This window comes from Myiozetetes cayanensis, unplaced genomic scaffold, assembly GCF_022539395.1.
Source record: "Myiozetetes cayanensis isolate MyiCay16 unplaced genomic scaffold, myiCay2020 scf9, whole genome shotgun sequence".
NCBI classification, from domain to species: domain Eukaryota; kingdom Metazoa; phylum Chordata; class Aves; order Passeriformes; family Tyrannidae; genus Myiozetetes; species Myiozetetes cayanensis.
The window spans coordinates 2,941,455-2,952,457 of record NW_026088185.1 but is presented as its reverse complement, the minus strand read 5'-3'; the positions used below and the strand labels follow the sequence as shown (position 1 = coordinate 2,952,457).

Genomic DNA, 11,003 nt, shown 5'->3' with positions numbered 1-11,003 from the left:
ATTTTCTCGTGTATTTGTTGCCATGCCTAAACACTGCGAGGCTACTCGTGCTGTAAGAGCATTTCCTCTTTTAACATTTTTTAGAAGGTGTAAGAATCACTGTTTACTTTTATCTAGAGAGGTTAGGATGCTTTATGTCATTTTTCTTTCATTTTTCTTCCTGGACCAAAAGACTGTGTTTAATTGCTTTTTGGCACAGACACTCCAATTGCAAGCGCTACTGTAGATATCATTTGTGCTACTTTTCTACTTTTTCTACTGCTGGGCATTGAGTGCAAAATGTTGCAAGCAGTGGCATTTGGATTTGGGGGATTGGGTTTACTTCTTTTTCCCTCTAGTGACTTGAATAACAGTGCAAAAAAATTGTTAAATGTAAGAGGTTTTGAGATGTACACAGGATCAGTAAGCAGTGGCATTGGTAGAAAACAGAAGAATAAGACTGCCTACTTTTCTTGACCTCAGATTGGCTTATCTACCTTCACCTAGACTGATAGAATGAAGAAGATAGATGTGTTTAATTTACACTCTATTCTGCTGCTAGCTCACAATGACACAGAAAATTTGGCTTAACGTAAGTATTAATAACTTTTTATTAAAAAAGTGGGTTAGAAGACAAGAAATAGAAATATGAACCTTTGAGTAAATAATTTTAAGTCCAGTCCTTTTATCTATGCAAATTCCTCCAGAAAATGCAACACTTTACTATGCATTAAAAATGTAAGTATTAAATAAACAAACACAGAAAGCAGAATAATTGTTAGTAACTCTATGTAATTACTTTCTCCCTGGGTTAATATTTAATTACCACACAGTTAAGACATCTGGGAAAGCCTAGTTCAGATCAGCTTTGTTATTTCTACACTACAGCACAAGAGATGTGAATAATTGGAGTAACATTTTATTGATCTCAAACAATACTTCTTTCAGCAATTAAAATGCATGAGGAGTCATATGAACAAGGTGAAAATAAAGCACAACCAAAACAAAAAAAAAACCAAAACTTCACATTTTTTCCATTTCATCCTTAGTGTAAGCAATAAATACAATGCTATAACTTCTATGAATCTTATTTACATAGTACAATATGTGTGAATGGTGTCTGGTTTCCAGCCCAAATGTTTCTCCACATGAAAAGGAGTACATGTTGCAGCATTTCCACAGCCAAAGAGTCGAGTAGATCATCACCACGAAAAACTACACAGCAGAAATGCTACCATTAAACAAACGACTGAGGGGGTCCTGCAACGGAGCATTTTATTAATTGAAGACAGTAGCATAAAAAATAGACATTTTCTCTCATAGAATCCTAACATGCTGGTGTTACAGACAACAAATATAAGACAACTATTTCTGTAGCCCCTGTAGATTGATACAATAAATCCTCACTACATTAAAAAAAGAAAAAAAAAAAGAGAAAATAACAACAGGCAACTATTTGCATGTTCAAAGGAATCTCACAGCCCCACCAAAACAGTTTCCTTCCATCCCAGAGAGTACAGATCTAGACTTGCAACATTCTGCAAAGTGGAAAATCAGCCGTGAGAAATCAGCATGAGGATTTGATTTGAATTTATGGTGGCAGAAGAACATACTAAGAAGCAGATGCTTCTCTTAGTTATGTAGACACCGAAAAAGGTGAGGTAGGAAGACGAAACAAGGAACTGGTATTTTCCCAATGGAAATTAGAAAAATAGGGTAGTAGCTAACTTCACGAGGAGAGGGGAAGATAGCTCTCCACAGCCACGAACATTTTCTTGCACATCCAGCTGGATGCATGTTTCTTTTCCAGAGTGAAGACAGACATGTGCCTAGAAGCATGCTGTGAATGTCCACCTAGAAGTAGGACGATTTCTGTAGAAAAACAATTTTTTTCCCCTAAAATTACCACTAGAATTTTCTATAATAGAGGACAGAGAGCAAACAGCAATTAGTATTACTTGGCATTAAATGATCAAAATCTACAGGCTATTAAATTTTAACTGCCTGGCTGTTAAAAGAAGCTGAATTAAAGTCTAATATCGTGTCACACTCTAAACCATCCCGTGTGTTTTAATTACAGCAACCCACCAGGTACCATGAAATAATTGTCATCAGGGACTTAAAGCACTTTAAAATGGACAGATACCTGCCTGGGCTTTGATTCTCAGCTGGTACCAGCTGGTTCTGCAAATGGAGCTCCAGACAGATTTGTACCAGTTGATGGTCTGGTCCCACAAGTGTAAAGTTGCTACACCAGAGCAGGGATTTTTCTGCACCTCTGATGTTTTCAGAACATTTGCACCACTTTTGTGTAACAATACCTAGATCAGCAAGCAGGCTCTAATCACGTTGTAGCAGGCATCCTTACTGTATCCTTACAGTTTAAGAGACTGTGACATCTGCTTGCCAGATTTCCCACTGCTCTACGGTACAGAGTCCAACAGATTTTTCCAATCATTCCCATCGGCCAACCAGGCAGCCTCGCGGAAGAAGAGAAAGGATTTGTGCGTCCTAGCTGAGATTCTGTAATATTGTGAAACTAAATCGTTAATAAAACACTTTTCTAAATTCAAACTCCAGGTTGTAAGAACAGTAAAAACATACTGGAAAGGTGCAAGTGGAGTGAACTTACCACATCCTCCTAATGTTTTCCTTCTAAATACAAAATATTCAAAGCCTTATGAAGTCACAAGCTAATAAACACTGTGACATCAAATTACCTAGATGCTAGTGAAGCTTACAGGAAAGCTACTGACAGAAAGGTTTAAATGTTAAAGTCAAGGTGTTCATATACAAAATTAGGTATTTAAAACTGAAATGGTCTCAGAAAGAACTGTCTTTAAATTTTGGACTGGTTTACACGCACCAGATAGACATTAATTAGCATAATAGTCTGTCTGTTCCAGCACCTACTTTTTCTCCCACTTAATTTTGTTTTTTCCCACTTCAAGTAGACTTATCTGCAAATTAAAGGTATACAAATTTTTCTTACATTTGTGATTTTCAGTAGGACTTTTCCGAACTCGCCTCATTTCATGCCCTCTTTCTTGAGAGTATTTTTGTCATTTCAGTTCACAAAAGCACAATTTCTTTAACGCATAAAGATTTAACGAAAACATGGATTTCTGTAAAGACACATTTCCTCAAGACCACATTTCCTGACAACCTCCTCGGTTTCAGTGAGACCTTTACACACCAGCAGAACCAAAGAAACAACATATAAAGTACTGTCCCAAAATAATATTAAAAGTCTCAATCCATAACGTTTTGACTCTTTATAAAACAAACTGTATATTGGATTTTTCCAAATAATGACAGTTAATAACAGTAGTTTGCTCGATTAGTCTGAACTGGCTTTAAAGGTAGTATGTCCTGTGCACTGCGTTCAGTCTTTCATGCTTATCTCAGACAACAACAACAAAAAAAGCCACAAAATTAATCAAAACCTTGCCCAAGAATGAAGGGATAAGTTATCAAGCATATGGCCAGGGAAATACTTAAAAATAAAATGAGGAGAATGCTACAGCAAATCCTGCACATGATCTTCTCCAGGTTGAGTAAATTCCTTCAGCACAGAGTGAAGTTCCATCAGCTGCAATTACGTATTAGTGTCTGGAAGGGTTTACAGTCATTCAGGTTACTCCTTTTCTTTCTGGCAGTGAGGCCTCATCAATCTTGTCTGTGTTAAAGCCAGGAAGAAAGTTCCACACACTTCAGGAGACCGAGGAGTTTCTGAATGTGCCAAAATAGCTTAAATAAAATTGCTCAAAGCTTGCTGCAAGATATTACCTTGCAGTACATGGAGACTCAGACTTGAACTGGTGTCTCTATGCTTGATGTAAAATAGTGGGAAAAATACCCAAACTGGCCAAACCAAACTGTCAATATCTTTAACCAAACCAGCAATATCTCTTTCCTCAGACTACCTGTTGGGCTTTTTGAACAGCCAAATAAATGCTGGACACAAAAAAAATAACCTGGATAACCTATTGTTATTATTGCACCTACTTTAACCATTTTGTTTTGTCCTATTTCAGGTTGAATTAAGACAACAGAGTCTGGTATTTACACTCTAAGATTCCACAGGCAAATGAAGTGGCTTCAACACAGCGCAGTCTTACACAAACTTCCAAGAAAACAAGAAATCCTTCGTTGATTCCCTTTTGTACAAAAAAAAAAAAAATTGCCAACTTTGTCTACACAGTAGAAACTGAAGAGGCAAAGTTTGTAACCCTTATATAAAAGCACATACATATATAGATATATATATATATGTACAGATGTCCATACTATATAGATACACAAGAAACACCCCCCAAAAAAAATGTATATATGCATATATATATATATATATGTATATGTACGTACGAAAGACGCGTCCTTTGGGAGAAGAACAAATCCCGAGCCGGGGAAATCCTTCTGGCCATGAAGTCACTCGATCCCGCTTGGAGCTGAGGAGGGGGCGGGCACAGCAGCAGGAGCTGAGCCCCCGGGGTTGCTCAGCCGTAGAGCTTCTCAGTCTTCAAAACCACGCTCTCCATGTCGTGGTAGCCCTTGCCGTTGAGGTGCTCGCTGGCGCAGTCGTGGCTGTAGCCGTAGCCCGGCACGTCGCTGATGGTGGACACGGTGTAGGAGGCCGTGCGCATGGCGTCCGAGTGGCTGAAGCTGTGCTCGAACTGGATCTTGTACTGGTTCCAGTGCCTCCGCAGAACAGCCTGGACCTGCGCCGCGAGACGAGGAGAAAGTCGTGTAAACGGCTCGGAGGGAGAACTCACTGGGCTTCGTTCTCTGGTGCACGGTAAAGGTGCCTCACCGGGTTAGGCAGCACAGCAATAATACCTACACATCACTTGTCACTTGAGGTGCAATATAAGTAAGAGTTATTTTTCGGTAAATTTGGTGTGAAATAAGGACATTTTTACGGTTGCGGTGCGCCAGTTGCTCAGAAAAAGCACGGGTTACAGAAGGAACAGCAGCAACGCAATTTTCCCCTTAATCCCCTTGTCAGCTCCAGTCCAGTGTGGACAGATCAGATTCAGAGGTGAAAAAGGTAATTTGTGTTCACCTCTCAGTTCAAAAGGCCCCATCCTCAGCAGCTGTACATTAATTTGCTCTCAACAAACCGTAATTTACATTTGCTATGGTTCTGACACAAGCAAGTCCTTCCTAATTTCTGACCGTACCTTAAGCCAGTGACTAGAAAGACAATTTCCCGAACTTCACATTACTATCAGAGTTAAAAATAAAGCTGGTAAAATAGCTGAAGGCCCAGCTGCTTTGCGTGTCTCCATGGAAAGGATGTGATGCTTTGTCATAACCTTCCTCTCCTACAATATGGTTAAACACCTGTGCATGTTGGTGGGATGAAGTGTCACATTCACAAAATTCACACGGAATTTCATGTGAAGATGCCAAGTGAGGAATGCCAAGAATGGTGATGCTTTTTGCTTTTTCAAGATTATTTTTTTTTTTTTTTTGGTGTTTAAAAACCCCACAGATTGTGAATATTTAATTTCCTCTTCAGCCAAACTTTGTACAGAAAGTACTCCTGCATTGACTGGCCAGGCTCTGACTCAGAAAATACTGGGGAGCACTGATACCTCCATGTATCCACCCCCAAATTACAGGTACCACTCAAAACATCACCTTCAATTCACTTTTTTTTTTTTACATTCAAAAGAACTAACCAGTGAACAGTGACTCCCCCACTTCACTGTTTATGTTGTGGATAAATATTTTTAGGATTTTCCATATGTCTTCAGGGTTTCTTTTGTGCCTGCTTCTAATTTCCCCTCACACAATGGCTTCTTTTGTCTAATTTTACTCTGGATTTAATTATGAAAAAAAAATAAGAATAAATAGAAGAAAAGGGGTGTAGATTTTAGACTTCCTGCAGTCTGGTGTCAGAAACCACTCTTTAAAGGAAAATTTCGTATTTCCCAAAACCTTTATAAAGCAAATATTAAAGGGTAAGGAAAGAAGCATCAACTGATTAACATAAGAAATTAGCATTTTAGGGCAAAGGAGATGCTCTCTTACTGTCCAAAAAAGCCTTTCTAATCTACTCTCATCCACCTAAGCACAAATCTCCAAACACTTTGGAGAAAAATCAAGTATCTAAATACTTCTGAGTATCAGATCTTGCTGCTTTTCATATCAAAATTCTGTATTCCTTTTCAGTCTAAAGGCAGAGCTTGTGTTTCAGCACAGGAAGTTTTGATTAATTAATATATGCATTGCCCAGCAATATGGACCCTTCTGTAATCTATCCCAAAGCCAAGAAGAAGCATATTCAAAATTCCATCTTTTCCGAGAAGGAAACTTTGAATTTAGTTTGAAAATATATCAATGAATCTGTGTCTGTCACTAAGCCATGTTCTGTTTTTTCTCCTTCCCATAGTCAATTACCTCAATAAAATTGGAGTTTCATTGCAGACACACATGAGAAAAATTACATATTAAGCTGTAAATGCAGCTCAGGACAGGTAGCACTTTGGGACTTTGTCACAAAGAAGGATATTAAGCAATGCATTTAATGAAGAAAGGTAATGTAATAATATGATTCTATTTCTCAGTCATTTACAGAGATGCTAGTTCCAGCTGGAATACTCCTGCTTCTGCACCTTATTAGTTGGCAATGGCTCTTTTTGGTGAGTTTTCATGAAGGGGCCTTCCAGTCAGCTCTTTAATGTACCAGTGGCTTGATGGTCAATAGCACACAAATCAAACAGCTCAGTAACCAAACAGGAGGAAAAAAGAAAAAAAAAAAAAAATCCAAAAAAGACCAAACCAAACCAAAAAACAACCAACCAACAAAAAAAACCCCTCACAACACAAGCTCATCTATCTCATCTATCATTAAACATTTTACAAACCCATAAAGCCAAGGCCATGATCTTCATGGTAACGTTTCTACACTCCTGTGAAATTAAAGAAAAAAAACCCAAACACAAACCCCACAAACCTAACAAGGATCACATAGGTCATTATTAGCACTGTAATAATTAATAGCTCACTAGGAGCCTTTCTACTGATTTATCAGAGACAAGCCTCTCCTCTGACCACAGCCTGTATGACAAACATCTGCAGTGCCTGTCAGAACCAGATCGGACAGGCCACCCCTGGCTGGACTGCTCAGGAAGCTGGAGAAGCTCCTTGGACACAGTCAGCAGGACATACCAGCTATTTTTCTTACATTTCTTCGTTTATTTTCACTGAACTTCTCTGCCAGCAGATCACATTAATTTACTTTTTGGCCAGAGGTGTCTGCTCGGATATGATTTGGATCCTGATATTTGGTGGAGGAGACACTAAAATGTACAGTAACAGTTGGGAAATGCTAAGATACAGACAGAAAGGAATTGGTGCTTTTTGCAATTTTAATTGCTAAAAACCCAACTAGAAAAATCTTTGCCCCACTGTCACTTCAAATGTTGACTCCAACATCTTTTCTGTGCTTTTTTCTCTACCTACAATGTCGTTCTCCCCCTGGGTTTCCTTACTGATGCAGTCATTTATAAAGCACCAAGTCCCTTCTTGAAAAAGATGAACTGAAAAGGTCTTTGAATCACTGAACCTAAAAGTGGTTTCAAAGGCACAAATTTCCACTCTATACAGAGCAAATACAGACAAATATGTTTAACTCACAAAGTCAAGTTCTAGGGTCTGAAAATCATCTAAATTAATAAATGTAAAAATGCCTAAATCCTCCTTTTAGCATTACCCTGCCAGCAGAAGTTCAAGCAGTGATTCACCTGTTACCATTTGCAGGTGTTGTGAAGGAGCTCATCTTTTTAGCTTGTTTTTACTACTTTTTACTAAAAACACATCAGCCTGTGGTGAATTTAGGATACTGAATAAGGGGTTCGACTCAGGTGTGCTTATCTTACATAGCAGAAGAGAATAATGTCAAAAACATGAGTTTGTAACAATGAAAGGTTAGCACATCCAGGATCATATTTTAAAATTTCATATCTTAAAATTAATCATAACTTAAAATAAAAACAGCCTAGCAAGAGGCACAAGGATTAAAAGACAGAACTGAGCAGTGAACAAGGTTGTGGAATAAAAACTGCAGAGATTTCAAGGCTTCCCATTCCTCCTCCTGTTTTTTGCACTGGAGCAGAACAAACTCTGATTTTTTTCCAAATACCTGTTTTAGAAGGAAGGCATTCTGAACTAGTACAATCTAGAAGGGAAAGAGTGTGTGAACTTGGGACTTGAACATGAATCTACTTTATGGTAAAATCAGATCAAACCCACTGCCCCACACCCACTGAAGAAAGCCTGTCCTCATCTTTTCTATCTCCTTGGCAAATGAAAAAATACAAAATCAGTGATACATTTGGGTGGGGACACACACAATGAAACAAAGATAAACCTTTAAACCCCATTGAAATCTGATCAGCTTTAAGACTCGGGAGGAGAAGGAAGGGCAATCTGCTGAAATGAATTTTGGTATTCTCTAAATAATTACCTGTAGGTAAATATTACTGTCCAATACCATTATATAACCACACTGACACAATTTTACAGCATCTGACAAAAGCAAGTAAGGGTTCAGTCACATGAAAACATCTGGTCACTCCCACACATCTGCTTACAGCCATACACTCTAACCACACTAAATGCAGAACAAATGAACAAACAGATGTGCAGGAATAAGTGCAGGATTGCAATTGTTGCTCTGCCAAAACTGCTGGACAAGTACCAGTGTACTTTCTGCAGCGTGGGGCAGGAGGTTCTGCTGTGTGCACTCCAGGGGTACAGCACCCTGACCCGTTCAAAATAACAGCAAAGCTTCGATGGGATCAACACAATCTGTTACTGAAATTGGGCACAGTCCTCTAATGGAAGAATGAAGAAGTTTGTCCTTGGAATTGGTGCTTTCTTAGGGGTGCACTTATCCAACACAAATTTCTGACCCAGGCACACCAACCTGTTGAGGTCTGATTTTTTTTTTTTTTTTCATCTGTGCAAAAAAAAACCAAAAAAGGGTTTTCCAAACCTCAGCCTAGCGTTTTCCCAGGGAGTCATCATAACAGAGTCACAGAATAATTTGGGTTGGAAGGGACCTTAAAAATCATGTTCTTCCAAGCCCCTGCCACGGGATACAACCGTACCCCAACCCAGTGTGCTCTATTCCTGCTAAAGAAAGAGCAATGATTCTCCAAGATAACATCCTATCCAGCTTCTAGCACAGGCAAATATGCCTTCTGAGTATTGAACTGCATTTTACTTTTCTGATACTTATTGAGAATTTACATCAAAGTGACAAGTGCCTTCAGTTTCTCATCTAATCAAGAAAAATGTATATTGCTCAGCACCAAAGAGTCAGTCCTAATGCACTTAAATGATGTGCCATGAATGATGGCACAGCCCTTCCCAAGCTCTGCTCTTGGCATCCTGAGGCTTTGTTTCCTTTATTTTGGGTTTGAAAAATTTAGACATAAAATGATAAAAAAAAAATTACCATCTCAGTTGCTGAAACAAAAGAGAACTATGCAAAATGGAAAATGATTGCAAATACACTAGAAGAAGTTGCTACCTACCTCACCATTAAAGAAGCAGAAAATTGTAGCCACCAGTAGACCCTGTAAAATAAAAATAAATGTTCTGTTTTATTACACATATCTATGGGATATTTCAGGTGTGAGATAGATAATTTGTGATAAAATTCAGAAAAACAAAGACAACACAGGACACATCTAAGTGGGGTGGCTCATTCCTGAAAAGATGGGACCAGTTATCATCTACGGTGATGTATCTCCAGGAGTTTCCTCGAGGAAGTGTGGTGAGAAAATCAAAGTCATTTATAGGAATGTTGCATTATAGGTCTTTAAAAATTAAGATAACACCATCATTTCTCCTTTTATTTGCTCCACATGCCAAGTGCTCTCCAGCCCAGGTGGGTGGGAACCGGGTGACGCTCCCTACCTGGTAGTGCATGAGGATGTGCATCACGTAGTCGTACACCTCCTCAGCGATCCGGCCCTCCGGTCGCCATGGGAACAGGACAAATTCGATGCCAAGCAGCGGAACAAGGATCAGGGTAGCCCTCACTGCTTTCATGTACAGGTTGGATTCGGCCTTGTGGGTGTCTTTGAGCTTGGTAATGAGAACGCGGACGATATTTAGCAGGAAGAAGAGGTTTACCTGTGGGGAAAGGAGACGACGCTGAGGGCAGCCTGAGAAATAATCCCACATGCTGATCTGGGAGACTGAAAACCAGACAAGAAAACTCATACTGCATGGCTGGGGTTGTGATTGCACAAGAAACAGCAGTTAAACATCTCTGAAAACACCTTTTAAGTAAGTGAGAGGTGGCTCTACTGGTATCCACATCCGTTCTTCTCATTTACTAAACAAGTGTGCATCCAGATACCCACCCTCTGCCAGTGCTAACAATCCACACACTTTTCTCTCTGGTCTCACAGTAGCAGTGAAGGATTAGGGTTTTTTTGAATGATTATTTATTTTCAGGTTGCTCCAGAAAGAGGACGATGCTCTTAGAATCATAGAATCATAGAATTAACTGGGTTGGAAGAGACCTTCCGAGATCATCAAGTCCAACCCTTGATCCAACCCCACTGTGATTACCAGACCATGGCACTCAGTGCCACATCCACCCTCATCTTAAAAACCTCCAGGGACGGTGAATCCACCACCTTCCTGGGCAGGCCATTCCAATGCCTGGTCACTCTCTCTGTAAAGAACTTCTTTCTAATATGCAACCTTCCCTCCTTGCATTTAAATATGGTTCTTCAAAAAAACTACTTTCTAATTTTTTCAAACGTGAACTCGACAAATTTACAGAGAAGAAAAAAAATCAGAATGAAAAAAATAAAAGAAGTAAAAGACCAAATGCTGCTACAAAAAAGTCCATACTCCTGTAGGCAAACAGTGGATTTAACATTCTCCCAGTGGCCAGTGGCTGGGGTTTTTTATTCATTCAGCAGAACTTGCAAATGAGGTGGTGCCCTAAAACACCTACCTGTGTGTGTATGCACACACACAGAGCCAAA

The 11,003-nt window shown here is 39.3% G+C and overlaps 1 protein-coding gene across 1 annotated transcript in view; it reads right to left on the bottom strand.

The window, feature by feature from the left end:
- Positions 1-885: 885 nt before the first annotated feature.
- CALCRL (calcitonin receptor like receptor) overlaps positions 886-11,003 on the bottom strand; it is a 60,544-nt gene continuing 50,426 nt past the window's right edge. The window contains exons 11-13 of the mRNA XM_050339810.1: positions 9,916-10,134; positions 9,531-9,572; positions 886-4,700 (exon numbers count right to left, since the gene is read on the bottom strand). Coding sequence (XP_050195767.1) covers positions 4,479-4,700; positions 9,531-9,572; positions 9,916-10,134 — 483 coding nt within the window. The 3' untranslated portion in view covers positions 886-4,478. The remainder of the gene's footprint in view (positions 4,701-9,530; positions 9,573-9,915; positions 10,135-11,003) is intronic.